At 42.9% G+C, this 19,032-nt stretch overlaps 1 protein-coding gene across 1 annotated transcript in view; it reads left to right on the forward strand.

The window, feature by feature from the left end:
- The first annotated feature begins 1,172 nt into the window (after window positions 1-1,172).
- The window catches only part of LOC124117698 (protein shisa-4-like), a 44,678-nt gene continuing 26,818 nt past the window's right edge, over window positions 1,173-19,032 (forward strand). Inside the window, exons 1-3 of the mRNA XM_048397051.1 lie at window positions 1,173-1,369; window positions 4,000-4,111; window positions 5,407-5,498. Of these exons, the coding sequence (XP_048253008.1) occupies window positions 1,321-1,369; window positions 4,000-4,111; window positions 5,407-5,498 (253 nt within the window). The 5' untranslated portion in view covers window positions 1,173-1,320. The remainder of the gene's footprint in view (window positions 1,370-3,999; window positions 4,112-5,406; window positions 5,499-19,032) is intronic.

The raw sequence follows: 19,032 nt of genomic DNA on the forward strand, positions 1-19,032 counted from the left end.
TATGTTTCTAGGTTTGTCAGCACCATACCCCTGCTCGTGGGTTTCACCAAAGTGTTAAACGTCTGAGACCTGCATCACTTCGGGCTTTCCTCCCACATTCAGCTGACACGCCATGATATAACTGGAATACTGTTAAAAGCGGCGTAAAACCCAAATCACTCACTCACTCACTATTCTACGGAAAAGTTAGAGAGTTTATATGATGCCCAAGTTCAGTTCCCTAATTGAGTATAATGTGGATGGTCCACTTCTGGTGTTCTGCGCCGGGATATTGCAGAAATATTGCTGAAATATTGCTGAAACGGAAAACAAAAACAGTGCTCACTCCCTCACTCACTAACGGGACCGGGTGGTCAGGCTCGCCGACTTGGTTGATGCATGTCATCGAATCCCAATTGCGTGGATCGATGCTCATGATGTCAATCACTGGATTGTCTGGTCCAGCCTCGATTATTTACAGACCGCCGTCATAAAGCTGGAATATTGCTGAGTGCGGCGTTAAACAACAAACCAAACAAAACCAAAACCAAATCAAACTGCGATAATACCAGGTGTTCATTATAAGTGTTATTTATATTTATTTATTTATTTAAGTATCTGACTGGTATAGATCGATTTAGAATAATCACTAGACAGCGAACCATTGCAATCACGGTTGACTTGATACATTTATACACAAATGTTTTTAAAAGAAAGAACAATTTTTGCCCCCAAATATACAATATTTGTTGACATGCTTGACATCCTGACCGGAATTGCGTAGTAAAAAATGAACTTGTCCGACGTACTCTTCTTCTTTAGAATTAGCCTTCAGCAACCCATGCTTGCCGTAAAAGGCGACTATGCTTGTCGTAAAAGGCGACTAACGGGATCGGGTGGTCAGGCTCGCTGACTTGGTTGATGCATGTCATCGATCCAAATTGCGTGGATTGACGCCCATGATATTGATCACTGGATTGTCTGGTCCAGACTCGATTATTTACAGACCGCCGTCATATAGCTGGAATATTGCTGAGTGCGGCGTTAAACAACAAACCAACCAACCAACCAAATCTTCTTTCACACAAGAAAAAAGCGTTTTTAAGAAATGACGAAAATATTATCTCCAACAAATATCCAAGGTCCACCAAGAATATTACATGGTGGGTCCCCAAGCGTGCAAAGATTACCTGTCACAGGTATTTGTTAAGTGTGATATCAATTCACATGGCTACTATCTTCTGAACGCATTTGGGGTTTAGCGTCCCTGGTTACCGATAGCAGCACACCAGCACAGATATTAACTGACGACAGATCCGCCTTCAGTAGGGACATAACACCATGGACGCCTTCGCCTGGGTCACCGGACTTCTTCTGGTTCTTCTTGAAGGTAATTTGCCCCCAATTGCAGTTCTGACATGTATTATAGGTTTTATGTACACTTGATGATGTTATAGTATACTGTGATGAGGTGGTGTTTATACATAATGTGACCCCATGAATATTCCGGGGTAGAATAGGTCTTCAGCAACCCATGCTTGCAGTAAAAGGTGACTATGCTTGTCGCCAAAGGCGATTAACGGGATCGGATGGTCAGGCTCGCTGTCTTGGTTGATGATTCTCATCGATCCCAATTTGTCTGATGCTCATGATATTAATCACTGGATTGACTGGTCAAGACTCGATTATTTACAGACCGCCGTCATATAGCAGGAATATTTCTGAGTGCGGCGTTAAACAACAAACCAACCAACCAATTATATAATGTGTTACGGCTTAACGTTGTGTTCATGTATCCTATGTTTAAACTTATTTGTGTAATCATCATACTTTACATAAATATTTCGAGTAAAATATTAGTAAAACACGATTTGTTGATATACATTTATCCCCAAAAGTAGGTATGGTCTCCCGACACATTCACCTATCAAATGGCGTTATTCACTTTAAAGACCCTTGAATATCCGGGAAAGAGAAGGTCTAGAGGCGACTAACGGGATCGGGTGGTCAGGCTCGCTGGCTTGGTAGATGCATATCATCGTATCCCAGTTGCGTGGATCGATGCTCATGATATCATCCAGTGGATTGTCGGCTCCAGAATCGATTATTTACAGATCGTCGTCATACAGCTGAAATATTGCTGAGTGCGGCGTTTAACAACAAACCAAGCGAGTCTGACCACCCGATCTCGTTAGTCGCCTCTTACGACAAGCCTTTTCCGGCAAGATAATATTCTTGTAGGTACCCTACACAATTGTACATTAATTATTTTAAGATTAAAAACGGCATGCCCTCCTCGAACATGTCCAAGGGACTGACCTTTCGATATTTTAGCCGTAGGTGCCTGGAATTTTATCTAAAGTAGTATACTCTTCAAAAAAAGAAACTTGACATAGATGTAAAACCACTTTTTGCCAAATACCTAAAATAAGTACATTAAATGAGAACCAAATAAGTCAATCAGAAAGATGATGTGTCTATAATTAGCGAAAACACATGCAAAGCACATGAATGTATCGTTTGGGGATCAATTTTACAGCTTCATGCAAACGCAAACGCCTATAAAAAACGTGCAGCACAGGATCCTGCATTTAGGCATGCAGGCCCCCCTGCTGAATGGGTATAAAAATCCACATCAACGGCTGTTCATACAGTCCTTATAACGGCAGTAGAGGCGGTGACAGAATGCCAAGACTGAATGCAGCTCAACGGAACAACGCCATTGGGAGATTTCAAGCTGGAGCAACTCAGCAAGAAGTGGCCAGGCACTTTGGCGTATCCAGACAGACAATCTGCGCACTGTTGATCCGATACAACAACACCAACAGAGTTGACGACAGACCAAGGTCAGGAAGACCAAGGGTGACAACCCAAGCACAAGATCGATACATCCAGCTGCGACACCTCCGAGACCACACTACCACAGCCACGTCTACAACCACACAGATCCCTGGGCTACGCAGAATATCAGATCAAACGGTACGCAACAGACTGAGGGAGGCTGGACTTTTTGCGTGAAGACCTGTTCGACGTCATGTATTGACCCCACGTCATCTGGCGGACCGTCTGCTTTGGTGCCAACAGAGGGTTAGATGGGCACGTGCAAGGTGGAGAAACGTACGGTTTACTGACGAGTCCCGTTTCCTACTCACACGTGCTGATGGGCGCGCACGTGTCTACAGACGTCGGGGTGAACGTTACGCCCCCAACTGTGTGCAGCAGGTTGTCCCACTTGGCGGCGGGAGTGTCATGGTATGGGCCGGAATTCATCACGGTGGTAGGACGCCTCCCGTGCATGTGGCAGGTGCATTGACATGTGTGCGTTACAGAGACTTGATCCTACAGCCTTACGTTCTTCCTCACGTCAACGTTCATGGCGGACAGTTCCAGCAGGACAACGCTCGACCGCATATTGCACGTTTTTGTCAGGACTTCTTACAGCACAACAACATCCAGACATTACCTTGGCCAGCCCGGTCACCAGATTTGTCCCCGATTGAGCATCTGTGGGACGAGTTGGATCGACGCGTTCGCAGAAGGAATCCACCGCCCAACACATTCGGCGCTTCTTCATGCACTTCAGCATGAATGGCAGCACATCCAACAGCGTATTATTGACAACTTGATTGCATCTATGGGTCGTCGGTGTCAAGCGGTGATTGATGCACGTGGTGGGCACAACCGTTACTGACATTTTCTGTACCCCTGTGACATTAACTGTATCGTGTACGTGTGTCTGTCTAGGTGACACGATTAATGTTTTGAACATTGTGTACATTGATCTTCAAACAGTGTTTCAATTATGGTTTCTGTGTCCTATTTTGAAACAATCGCATTATATTACATTTCGAAAGTCAGTGTCAAGTTTCTTTTTTTGAAGACTGAGTATATATTGTCCATCAAGCTACTTAAAACAAAGTATGCTTCAGATTGATGAAAAAAAAACACGTTGATATATTAATTTATATGATATGATATCTTTAAATGAAATTATTTACGGACAATTTACATTTATGACAGATGTGAGGGCAGAGTTTTGTCCATCCGCCAGCTCGTACGATGACGACATGTATTGTGTTTATGGTTGTTGTGGAGACTCCTTCGACAGATACTGTTGTGAAGACACATACGAGTAGGTATTATATCGTTGATTCGGGTTGGAATAGGTTACCTTTACCCAACGTTTGTCGAGAGAAGCTAACAAATGACAATGTGTGGTCTAGCTGATCGTACTAATTGTGGATTGTTGCTCATGATATCAACCTCTGGTTTGACTTTATAAAGAACTATTTAAAGGGCGCCGTGAAGAGGCCGAAATAGAGCAAACTACGATGTGAAACAACTTTCACGGAATCACGTGACTAACACGTGATATAAGTGATTTTTACGCCGCAGGGACCTGATTTCATTGGAGCTCTCCATGACTGGCGAAAGATCCGACAAGGCGCCGATTGCTTACGCTATCGACCACTTTTTTTACCCGGCCGTTGCCATGTAGCTGGAATATTGCTAAGACAAACTCGTTGCAAATTGGGATCCCGTAGCTTAAAAAGTTCCGTGGCATTAGGACACGTGAAGATTCCGGGGTAGAATAGGTCTTCAGCAACCCATGCTTGTCGTAAAAAGGCGACTAACGGGATCGGGTGGTCAGGCTCGCTGACTTGGTTGAAGCATGTCATCGATCCCAATTGCGTGGATCGATGCTCATGATATCAATCACTGGGTTGTCTGGTCCAGACTCGATTATTTACAGACCGCCGTCATATAGCTGTAATATTGCTGAGTGCGGCGTTAAAAAACAAACCAACCAAACAGTGGCATAAAGATAAGATTGAGTCAGGTTGTACTCGCTGTGACATTTGTATTATGTATTTACTCATAAACCACAAAGCTAAAAGGTCGTTATGCTATCGGTCTGGTGTCCATGCATCTATCTACCTGGCTACTATGTCGTAATGGATCAGGTAGTTGAACTTGGTGACTTGGTTGTCCGTCCGGTCATCCTACCCGACAGGGGGCGGTCGGGTAGCCTTGTGGTTAAAGCGTTCGCTCGTCACGCCGAAGACCCGGGTTCGATTCCCGACATGGGTACAATGTGTGAAGCCCATTTCTGGTGTCCCCCGCCGTGATATTGCTGGAATATTGCTAGAAGCGGCGTAAAACCATACTCACTCACTCACCCACTCCTACCCGACAGCTTGGATCGTTGCTGAAAATATCAATCACTGGATTGTCTGGTTCAGACTCGATTATCTGGAGGCCGCCGTCCTATACCCGGAAACATTGTTGAATGTTGCGTTAAACATCAAACATCTTTAAACGTCACAGCGTATACGTATTCATCACAACACTACGTTATTGATGGTCAGTCGGTCCACTTTTGATCGTAGGATTATCTTTCAGAAACTATATTTCTCTGATTTACAGAAACATCCCCCTCATCGTCGGATTGTCAGTTGGTGGCTTTTTCTTCATCGTTGTCGTCATCGCCGCCATCTGTGCCTGTGTGAAGTCAGCAAATAGACCAGGACGCGTCATCGGCGTTCATTCAACGTTCGTGGCAACTACAGGTTTGAAAGCTTTCTTCCATAAATTATGATTTGGTTGGTTGGTTTGTTGATTAACACCGCGCTCAGCAATATTCCAGCTATATAACGGTGGTCTGTAAATAATCGAGTCGGGACCAGACAATCCAGTGACTGACATCATGAGCATCGATGCACGCAAATGTGATCGCTGACATGCATCAACGAAGTCAGCGAGTCTGACCACCCGATCCCGTTAGTCACCTTTTACGGCAAGCACGGGTTGCTGAAGACCTATTCTACCCCGCAATCTACACGGATCGCCATAAATTATGACGTGTTATTGTTGTATATTTGATAAGAAACATTATGGGCCGAAGAAAACTGCATGTTTACAAACTGTTGAGGAAGGTATAAGATGTATCCTTGTGAATGATAATATTCCATTCGCCATGCTCGTCAACACGTTTGTTTTGTACAATACCCTATGCGGAGATAACGTCTATAATGTACCAGAAAGGGTATGATATAGGTTTACACGGCGAATTTTCAATATTTATAATGAACAGGGTGCGGTTGTACAAAACAGCCTGGTTGCTAGGACTGCCGTAAATTTATGTTAAGGTGATCCTAGCGCGATGATCTGCGTACAACGGCGCCCAGAACCGAAATATAAATCTTCATTAAAAAGTCATAATGAGACACATATTTGACCATGCAATACGATAAACACGTGTGCAGGTAATGGAGAGAATAGAATGGTGTGTGTGTGTGTGTGTGTGTGATGGGGGGGGGGGGGGGGGGGGGGGGTGTCGCTTTTTACGACAAGCATAGTCGCCTTTTACGGCAAGCATGTGTTGCTGAAGATCTATTCTACCCCGGAATCTTCACGGGTCCCACGCAATTAGAATCGATGACATGCATCAACCAAGTCAGCGAGCCTGACCACCAGATCCCGTTAGTCGCCTTTTACGACAATGTAGACGGTGCCGAAACTCATCATATTTCGTTCTTTGAGGCGTCTGTAGTTTGCTGCGTTATGTTTGGAGTAGAACACGTAATGGTTTTTTACAACGTATTTCATGTTTCTTGTTTGTCCTTTTTTTTAGCAATGTCTGCCCAACAGGGTGGATATACAACCCAGATGGTCCAACCGCCTGGATACAGTGCCTACCCCCATCCACCACCTTCTTATGGGATGCAACCAGCTCCACCTCCTCCTAATCCTCCTCCTGTGTATTCGGCTAACTAGATACAGATCCAGACAGCTGCGCTTTCACCTGCAGTCTGCATTGTGTGTTGTATAACATGCAGTGTTAAGAAATTCAATGGTGAACCGCTGAACGTGACGTCATTGAAGTTCCCCATTAAGGTTTGCCTTTCAGCCTTGTGGGAAATGGCGAGAGATATGCTACCCAGAAGAAGTTGAGGAACACCCGACTCTTCCATGTTACCATACAGTGTAGTTAATATGGCATGCCATGACATTTTGATTTGTTGTTGCATCGATCCACGCAATTGGGATACGATGACATGCGTCAACCAAGTCTGCGAGCCTGACCACCCGATCCCACTAGTCGCCTTTTACGGCAAGCATGGGTTGCTGAAGACCTATTCTACCCTGGATCTTCACGGGTCTCATGCATGCAATGGCAGATTAAATATTTTGTGTCGTGCCATGACAGAGTAACTATTGTTATATGAGAGAATCGGGTGTTCTCTAAAGTCCTTTCGAATATATACATCATACTTTGCAATTTGTAGCTAGCCACAGATAAGTCTTCTCATACATGATCATTAATTTAGTACTACTCATTTTTTATGTGTGTTGCATGGAAAAATGACTGGTGTGATACATTGTTGGAAACACGACAAAAGAGAAGTAAACAACGATGAAAAGGGTCAGTACCCGGCCAACACCACGAATCGGATTGTCACATTTTGCAGTAGAAATGATTATCGTCAACCTAGGAATCACCACTGACTCTGCAACCAGTGTGTGGAGCATCCATCCCTCTCACGGGTGATATTCTATAGGCGTCTCCTCATGCTTCTGCAACATTAGGATTCTCTGCCATTCCTGGCGCGTTGCCTGGGGCAGTTCATTCAGGGTTTCAACTGGAGGGTCAAGGTAACCCCAAAGGTGTTCAGTTGGGTTCAGATCAGAGGTTGAGATTATTGTTCGGAATTGGATTTTGAATCAGGTGGTGCTTAGTTAATGTCCATGTAAGGAAGAGAATAGATGGATGATGAAGGAGACAGCATATACACCGGAACGTTGTATTCCTCATAATAAAGAAGTTGACATCAATCTATTCTCTTCCTTATGTGTATTACTTCTAAATGTCTTTCAAAGTAATGTACATGTTTATAAATATATTTCCACGTACCCTCGCGCCCAATCAGCTGATGGAAATACGCTTCCTTCAAAAGTGGTCCAGCATTGATATGCATACTTCATACATTTATATGAGAAATCGTCAGAGCATAGTATGTTGATAGTCATATGATTTTGTTAAGTATTATCCATATGGTTAAAAAGTCAGTTACTTAAAATGCATACGAATGTGAACATGATACATAGCGTTGTTGGCGTGGCAAAAACAACATTGTTGTGTTTAATGACATAAAGGAAGATAAGACAGGGTTTCCCCGTGAGTTTTGTTGCTATATCTGTAGACACTACTTCTGCTTACTATAATTCGTGGTTAATGAAGGGATAATTATGTGTGTGTATGTGTGTGCGTGCGTGAGTGTGTTCCTTTGTGATGATGCTTATGTGTGTGTGTTGTATTATCTGGCAATACAATAATTATGTCACGTGTTTCGTAAAATCACTACCACTTACAGCCACGTGCATTCAATTCATAATCTATATGCTGTCGTTTTTATACACCACCTGTTTGAACATAATGCAGCCGAGTTAGTGGAAACACCAGCCTATTCACGCTTTTTGTACACTCTGTAATAATCTTTTAATTATTAAAGTTTTATATATGAAATTGCTCAAATGCAAACAAAATATTTGTTTCATGCATACGATGTTTGTAAAACATATCTCACCAAGTCAGGAAGCATGAACACCCGATCCGGTTAGTCGCCTCTTACGACAAGCATAGTCGCCTTTTACGGCAAGCATCGTCGCCTTTTACGGCAAGCATGAGTTGCTGAAGACCTATTCTACCCCGGAATCTTCACTTGCCTAAAGGAGACACCGCATGTGCCACATGTACTTCGGTGTGGACAGGACCAAAGCCCTTGAAACCCACGGGAGTCCAGCTGTCGAACCCATCCACATACTTCCGCGACCAACTTAACTTGACCTGGTGTTTTACCTGTACACAGGACCACAATGCTGTTACCAAATCCACACAGGAGAGCCTTTAATGTAGATATGCAGACACTGCTACGCAACACTGAAATCTACAACGCAAAACGACGTCGCCCTTATCAGGAACATGTCATTTACATTATAATCAATGACACATACAATATGGCCTCCGGTTCAAAGTAATCATTTTGTGAACACAACGCCACAGACATGGTTAGAGCAGTCGATTGAAGTGGGATAGCAGTGCTTGTTGTTTTATCTTGTAATAACCAATGGAGATAATAATCAGAGTATACAAAATATATATCATGTATTGAATAAGGAACCCTACCATTTTGCGCATGTTGATAGAAACACTATATGCTTGCAGTTACTGCTTCGAGTCGATCTTTATCTGTGTAAATTCATTTCTTCAAGGAAAATAAATTCTTTGTCCGGCGTCCCTTTTACAGATGAAGAATGTTTGTTTTAAGAATATGGCCTTAAAATATCCCACTCCTCGTGCCCTTAGTCTGCTAGAGAGACGAAGTGATTCACACGAGACAGATAACGCCAGCTTTCTCCTTTTTACATATTAGTCAATCTTTCCTTAGCTCATAAAACATGGCCCACCGTATCGCACAGTTTCAATGGAATGTATTGTGATTTATCGTCTTGGTCACACAATCTATATCCCCCGCCGTGATATTGCTGGAATATTGCTAAAATCGGCGTAAAACCATACTCACTCACTCACTCACAATGTATAGTTTGTGTTATGGCTCAAACGACAAACAACTTTGATAAGCAGTTGCAAGCAGTTTGATATATCGTCGTTTAGAGAAACATGAAGCCGCTGTATCTTTACCTCGAACTCACCAGTGTTAACTGACGGTGTAACCGTGGACACATGACGTCACATCAAAGTGAAAACGAGTTCATGGTGGCGTTAACATGGGGAGAGCCATATCATACCTGGTAGATCATGGACGGTAGGGTAGCCTAGTGGTTAAAGCGTTCGCTCGTCACGCCGAAGACCCGAAGACATCGGGTACAATGTGTGGAGTCGATTTATGTTGACCCACGCCGTGAAAGTGCTGGAATATTGCCAAAAGAATGGGTAGAATTACTCACAAAGAACACCTTGTTGCCTTGATATGTGAGTCTCGTACACTGATTCTCAATGTATTCTTACGTCAAGCAGACCAAGAGTCCGAATAAAAGTGTATGCTTATTGGCTTGACATCTGATTAATTTAGAAGGAATTGTCTAATTAAAATCTGTTCCATGACTTAAATGCCATATGCAAATCATAGCTATTGATATTCAACATTTGAAGATCCGTGAAGATCCGGGGTAGAATAGGTCGTCAGCAACCAATGCATCATCAGCATCGATCCACGGAATTGGGATACGATGACATGCATCAACCAGGTCAGCGAGCCTGACCACCCGATCCCGTTAGTCGCCTCTTATGACAAGCATAGTCGCCTTTTACGGCAAGCATGGGTTGCTGAAGACCTATTCTACCCCGGATCTTCACAGGTCTGGACACATGTAATGACTTAGGATCTTCACAGGTCTAGACACATGTAATGACTTAGGATCTTCACAGGTCTGGACACATGTAAGGACTAAGGATCTTCCCAGGTCTGGACACATGTAATGACTAAGGATCTTCACAGGTCTGGACACATGTAATGACTAAGGATCTTCGCAGGTCTGGACACATGTAATGACTAAGGATCCTTACAGGTCTGGACACATGTAATGACTAAGGATCTTCCCAGGTCTGGACACATGTAATGACTAAGGATCTTCCCAGGTCTGGACACATGTAATGACTAAGGATCCTCACAGGTCTGGACACATGTAATGACTAAGGATCTTCCCAGGTCTGGACACATGTAATGACTAAGGATCATCACAGGTCTGGACACATGTAATGACTAAGGATGTTCACAGGTCCGGACACATGTAATGACTAAGGATCTTCTCAGGTCTGGACACATGTAATGACTAAGCATGTTCACAGGTCTGGACACATGTAATGACTAAGGATCTTCACAGGTCTGGACACATGTAATGACTAAGGATCCTCACAGGTCTGGACACATGTAATGACTAAGGATCTTCCCAGGTCTGGACACATGTAATGACTAAGGATCTTCCCAGGTCTGGACACATGTAATGACTAAGGATCATCACAGGTCTGGACACATGTGATGACTAAGGATCTTCCCAGGTCTGGACACATGTAATGACTAAGGATCTTCTCAGGTATGGACACATGTTAAGACTAAGGATCTTCACAGGTCCGGACACATGTAATGACTGAGGATCTTCTCAGGTCTGGACACATGTAATGACTTAGGATCTTCCCAGGTCTGGACACATGTAATGACTAAGGATCCTCACAGGTCTTGACACATGTAATGACTAAGGATCCTCACAGGTCTGGACACATGTAATGACTAAGGATCTTCACAGGTCTGGACACATGTAATGACTAAGGATCGTCCCCGGTCTGGACACATGTAATGACTAAGGATCATCACAGGTCTGGACACATGTAATGACTAAGGATCTTCACAGGTCTGGACACATGTAATGACTAAGGATCGTCCCCGGTCTGGACACATGTAATGACTAAGGATCTTCACAGGTCCGGACACATGTAATGACTGAGGATCTTCTCAGGTCTGGACACATGTAATGACTTAGGATCTTCACAGGTCTGGACACATGTAATGACTAAGGATCCTCACAGGTCTGGACACATGTAATGACTAAGGATCCTCACAGGTCTGGACACATGTAATGACTAAGGATCTTCACAGGTCTGGACACATGTAATGACTAAGGATCGTCCCCGGTCTGGACACATGTAATGACTAAGGATCATCACAGGTCTGGACACATGTAATGACTAAGGATCCTCACAGGTCTGGACACATGTAATGACTAAGGATCTTCCCAGGTCTGGACACATGTAATGACTAAGGATCTTCCCTGGTCTGGACACATGTAATGACTAAGGATCTTCACAGGTCTGGACACATGTGATGACTAAGGGTCTTCCCAGGTCTGGACACATGTAATGACTAAGGATCATCACATGTCTGGACACATGTTAAGACTAAGGATCTTCACAGGTCCGGACACATGTAATGACTGAGGATCTTCTCAGGTATGGACACATGTAATGACTAAGGATCTTCACATGTCTGGACACATGTAATGACTAAGGATCTTACAGGTCTGGACACATGTAATGACTAAGGATCTTCCCAGGTCTGGACACATGTAATGACTAAGGATCTTCACAGGTCTGGACACATGTAATGACTAAGGATCCTCACAGGTCTGGACACATGTAATGACTAAGGATCTTCCCAGGTCTGGACACATGTAATGATTAAGGATCATCACAGGTCTGGACACATGAAATGACTAAGGATGTTCACAGGTCTGGACACATGTAATGACTAAGGATCTTCACAGGTCCGGACACATGTAATGACCAAAGATCTTCCCAGGTCTGGACACATGTAAGGACTAAGGATCTTCACAGGTCTGGACACATGTGATGACTAAGGATCTTCCCAGGTCTGGACACATGTAATGACTAAGGATCTTCACAGGTCTGGACACATGTAATGACTAAGGATCATCACAGGTCTGGACACATGTAAGGACTAAGGATCTTCCCAGGTCTGGACACATGTGATGACTAAGGATCTTCCCAGGTCTGGACACATGTAATGACTAAGGATCTTCACAGGTCTGGACACATGTAATGACTAAGGATCATCACAGGTCTGGACACATGTAAGGACTAAGGATCTTCCCAGGTCTGGACACATGTAATGACTAAGGATCTTCTGAAGTTCTGGACACATGTTATGACTAAGGATCTTCACAGCTCTGGACACATGTGATGACTAAGGATCTTCCCAGGTCTGGACACATGTAATGACTAAGGATCTTCACAGGTCTGGACACATGTAATGACTAAGGATCATCACAGGTCTGGACACATGTAAGGACTAAGGATCTTCCCAGGTCTGGACACATGTAATGACTAAGGATCTTCCCAGGTCTGGACACATGTAATGACTAAGGATCTTCACAGGTCTGGACACATGTAATGACTAGGGATCTTCCCAGGTCTGGAGACATGTAATGACTAAGGATCTTCCCAGGTCTGGACACATGTAATGACTAAGGATCTTCCCAGGTTTGGACACATGTAATGACTAAGGATCTTCCCAGGTCTGGACACATGTAATGACTAAGGATCATCACAGGTCTGGACACATGTAATGACTAAAGATCTTCCCAGGTCTGGACACATGTAATGACTAAGGATCTTCCCAGGTCTGGACACATGTAATGACTAAGGATGTTCACAGGTCTGGACACATGTAATGACTAAGGATCTTCACAGGTCTGGACGCATGTAATGACTAAGGATCTTCACAGGTCTGGACACATGTAATGACTAAGGATCTTCACAGGTCTGGACGCATGTAATGACTAAGGATCATCACAGGTCTGGACACATGTAATGACTAAGGATCTTCCTAGGTCTGGACACATGTAATGACTAAAGATCTTCCCAGGTCTGGACACATGTAATGACTAAGGATCTTCACAGGTCTGGACACATGTAATGACTAGGGATCTTCCCAGGTCTGGAGACATGTAATGACTAAGGATCTTCCCAGGTCTGGACACATGTAATGACTAAGGATCTTCACAGGTTTGGACACATGTAATGACTAAGGATCTTCCCAGGTCTGGACACATGTAATGACTAAGGATCTTCCCAGGTCTGGACACATGTAATGACTAAGGATCTTCACAGGTCTGGACACATGTAATGACTAGGGATCTTCCCAGGTCTGGAGACATGTAATGACTAAGGATCTTCCCAGGTCTGGACACATGTAATGACTAAGGATCTTCCCAGGTTTGGACACATGTAATGACTAAGGATCTTCCCAGGTCTGGACACATGTAATGACTAAGGATCATCACAGGTCTGGACACATGTAATGACTAAAGATCTTCCCAGGTCTGGACACATGTAATGACTAAGGATCTTCCCAGGTCTGGACACATGTAATGACTAAGGATCATCACAGGTCTGGACACATGTAATGACTAAAGATCTTCCCAGGTCTGGACGCATGTAATGACTAAGGATCTTCACAGGTCTGGACACATGTAATGACTAAGGATCTTCACAGGTCTGGACGCATGTAATGACTAAGGATCTTCACAGGTCTGGACGCATGTAATGACTAAGGATCTTCACAGGTCTGGACACATGTAATGACTAAGGATCTTCACAGGTCTGGACGCATGTAATGACTAAGGATCATCACAGGTCTGGACACATGTAATGACTAAGGATCTTCCTAGGTCTGGACACATGTAATGACTAAAGATCTTCCCAGGTCTGGACACATGTAATGACTAAGGATCTTCACAGGTCTGGACACATGTAATGACTAGGGATCTTCCCAGGTCTGGAGACATGTAATGACTAAGGATCTTCCCAGGTCTGGACACATGTAATGACTAAGGATCTTCCCAGGTTTGGACACATGTAATGACTAAGGATCTTCCCAGGTCTGGACACATGTAATGACTAAGGATCTTCCCAGGTCTGGACACATGTAATGACTAAGGATCTTCACAGGTCTGGACACATGTAATGACTAGGGATCTTCCCAGGTCTGGAGACATGTAATGACTAAGGATCTTCCCAGGTCTGGACACATGTAATGACTAAGGATCTTCCCAGGTTTGGACACATGTAATGACTAAGGATCTTCCCAGGTCTGGACACATGTAATGACTAAGGATCATCACAGGTCTGGACACATGTAATGACTAAAGATCTTCCCAGGTCTGGACACATGTAATGACTAAGGATCTTCCCAGGTCTGGACACATGTAATGACTAAGGATGTTCACAGGTCTGGACACATGTAATGACTAAGGATCTTCACAGGTCTGGACGCATGTAATGACTAAGGATCTTCACAGGTCTGGACACATGTAATGACTAAGGATCTTCACAGGTCTGGACGCATGTAATGACTAAGGATCATCACAGGTCTGGACACATGTAATGACTAAGGATCTTCCTAGGTCTGGACACATGTAATGACTAAAGATCTTCCCAGGTCTGGACACATGTAATGACTAAGGATCTTCACAGGTCTGGACACATGTAATGACTAGGGATCTTCCCAGGTCTGGAGACATGTAATGACTAAGGATCTTCCCAGGTCTGGACACATGTAATGACTAAGGATCTTCCCAGGTTTGGACACATGTAATGACTAAGGATCTTCCCAGGTCTGGACACATGTAATGACTAAGGATCATCACAGGTCTGGACACATGTAATGACTAAAGATCTTCCCAGGTCTGGACACATGTAATGACTAAGGATGTTCACAGGTCTGGACACATGTAATGACTAAGGATCTTCACAGGTCTGGACGCATGTAATGACTAAGGATCTTCACAGGTCTGGACACATGTAATGACGAAGGATCTTCACAGGTCCGGACACATGTAATGACTAAGGATCTTCCCAGGTCTGGACACATGTAATGACTAAGGATCTTCACAGGTCTGGACACATGTAAGGACTAAGGATCTTCCCAGGTCTGGACACATGTAATGACTAAGGATCTTCACAGGTCTGGACACATGTAATGACTAAGGATCTTCACAGTTCTTGACACATGTAATGACTAAGGATCTTTCTAGGTCGGGACACATGAAATGACTAAGGATCTTCCCAGGTCTGGACACATGTAATGACTAAGGATGTTCACAGGTCGGGACACATGAAATGACTAAGGATCTTCACAGGTCTGGACACATGTAATGACTAAGGATCTTCCCAGGTCTGGACACATGTAATGACTAAGGATCTTCACAGGTCTGGACACATGTAATGACTAAGGATCTTCCCAGGTCTGGTCACATGTAATGACTAAGGATCTTCACATGTCTGGACACATGTAATGACTAAGGATCTTCCCAGGTCTGGTCACATGTAATGACTAAGGATCTTCCCAGGTCTGGACACATGTAATGACTAAGGATCTTCACAGGTCTGGACACATGTAATGACTAAGGATCTTCCCAGGTCTGGACACATGTAATGACTGAGGATCTTCACAGGTCTGGACACATGTAATGACTATGGAGTCACGACAGGATTTTGTAACAGATGACCACATAGAACGTATTTTGGGAATAATAAAACTAACTCACTTGGAATTACGGTTTGTATGTCCATCATGTACTCGCTCGAGACTGTAAACTCAGGACATATAATCAGTCATAAGCTGTTCTCCAATTTATGTATGTGTTTATTTATTTATTTATTTATTTCTTTATTTATGTATGTATTTATTTATTTATTTATATGTGTAATATTGATAGAGTGTATGAAAATGGTATGTTTTCTGTGGAGTGATATCTGTGAATAAAATATTATTATATTGAACATTGTTAAAATGCAATATTCTAAGGCAACTAAAAAGTTAAACTAAGTGTATTAACTCCCGTGTATCATGTTTCAGTTGTTGTCTTACATGCTCTTTACTGAAAACATATCTCTCCAGAACTCCCAACTAAAGTTAGTTAACGACGGTATATTATTTTATTCACGGATTTGTATATGTTTTATTCTATCATACTACAAGAAGATGGTACTTGTTGTTACCCTGTCTGGCGCTCGGCATTAAGGGGCTAAACAAGGACTGGTCGGCTCGGAGTCAGTATACTGTGTCTGAGTAGGGGATTCATGTTAAACTGCGGCATCGTATCTCAGTGGGCTAGCACTATAAATCGGCATCAGTCCGGACTAGTACAAACAGCCACACAAACACACACAAGTACATGCACGTGTGCTACATAAGTGCAATAATCTTGGACGCGACGTTAAACCCAATTTCACCTCACCTCACCTCCTACTACAAGTAAATGAACGGCAGAATAGAAATCAACCAATGCAAACAAAACACAATGGATCAATTCAGTTAATTTAATTGCACATGGAGAGACACATAATATTCCATATCAGCTTACTTCTACGAGAACCCACATAACATCACTGCATGTTTACACTGCGCTTAAAACATTCATTGTATATGGCGCATCTTTACATAGCGGATGTAGTTAAAACTGTACATATAGATTGTTCTTATGTCCAAGACGATAAGTCGCAATACATTCCATTGAAACTATGGGACAAGGTGGGCCATGTTTTATGAGCTAAGAATTTTTTTACATAAAATCAGTAAGTGCGCCATCGATCACTGTCTAGTTAGTTCTCAGGCCGCCGTCGCATTGCAGGAGTGGTGGGTGCTACCGGATGAGTAGGTCGTGTTTGTTTTGCGCTCGGTGGAAACAGTGTCGGCGGATCATCGAGACTGTATATTCTCTGTCGTTGACGTTTTATATTTGAGATAACAGTGGTTCACGACTCTGCTACTTCCTGGTACAACGCCTTATCTGTCATACGGTGACTTGGTTGCTAAGCATATGTAAGCACTAAAACAGTCAATGGAACCTATCAATGATTTGTTATATCAAACATTACGGAGTAATCAAAATTTCATGATTTTAACCTTGTTTCTGATACTATACATGCACGATCGCTAACCAGTAACCTGTCAATGTATGTTATTACATGTGATATATGACTCGTGAAGATCCGGGGTAGAATAGGTCTTCAGCAACCCATGCTTACCGTAAAAGGCGACAAACGATTATTTACAGACCGCTGTCATATCGCTGGAATATTGTTGAGTGCGGCGTAAAGCAACAAACCAACCAACCAATCAAATCAGGTAGTTAGAGGTGAATGTGGCCGTGAAGACTCCGGGGTAGAATAGGTCTTCAGCAACCCATTCTTGCCGTAAAAGGCGACTATGCTTGTCGTAAAAAGCGACTAACGGGATCGGGTGGTCAGGCTCGCTGACTTGGTTTATACATGTCTTCGATCCCAATTGCGTGGATCGATGCTCAAAGATGTTTATCACTGCATTGTCTCGTCCAGACTCGGTTATTTACAGACCGCCGTCATATAGCTGGAATATTGCTGAGTGCGGCGTGAAACAACAAACAAACAAACAGTGGTCTTGCCTGAATGCATCTTGTGATTCTTCTGACAGGTAATCTCTAAATACGTCTTGTGTGAAGATGTATTTTTGCCTTGGGAACTGCCACTGTAAATAAGACAAATATCTAAAATATATAACATAAATCAACTAGGATAAACCAGGTCGGACCTATGGACATAATCTCTCGATGTTACTTATTGCTATATATTGGATATCCTTAATCATAAATCTCATTATATCTCATCCACAATGATCCAGGCTAATACATGTCCATTCTATTGCGATAATTTTCCTGGACAAACTAGACATGATGGCTTTGATTAACAGGATTATGTCAGCAGGGTTTTGTCCAATCAAAAGGATGGCATGTCGTTTCTTTCGCCAACCTGGATTTGTCTCCAGATATGTATACATGTGCAACAGCTCAGAGTGTGTAGGAAGCCATATATCATATTGAGTTGATACAGAGTATTTATCATAACAGAATGGCCTGAATAATTGGAAGAAGGTTTCCCTCAATCAATCAATAATATTTTCTGTAACATTTGTCTAAAATGATTCTGCAAAATATCACTATGAAAGCTAAAATAGTTACAATTACGGAATTAATTCATAAAATTTGATTCTGAGCAGAATTGATATATGGAATGTTACAATAAATCACTTACGTGACACCTGACACTCGAAATGGTGTTTTCCACTGCCAGACTCAACACAAGTTTAAACAGGCTCGAACGTTGACATGTCCTGCTGAATACCTGTACTGCCTGACTGTGCACAATCTTGTGTTGCTTTGATACTATGATATGCTTCTTTCAGATCCTAAAACGGGAAATTTATCAATTTAAACTTCGTGATTTTATTTCACATTCTATTTAATTTTACAAAATATAAATTATTTAAATCGTACACAATTTTGACGATTCTGATTTTTTTTAAAACTAAGTAACCTTGCGACTAGTGTATGTAGCAGGGGAATGCCCAATCCCTCATGAATGACAAGCCTACTGCCAAAACCTGCGAGATGCGCTGAAAACTGTGACATAAAAGCAAA

The sequence above is a fragment of the Haliotis rufescens genome, unplaced genomic scaffold (genome assembly GCF_023055435.1).
Source record: "Haliotis rufescens isolate VD_foot unplaced genomic scaffold, xgHalRufe1.0.p SCAF_16, whole genome shotgun sequence".
Taxonomy (NCBI): domain Eukaryota; kingdom Metazoa; phylum Mollusca; class Gastropoda; order Lepetellida; family Haliotidae; genus Haliotis; species Haliotis rufescens.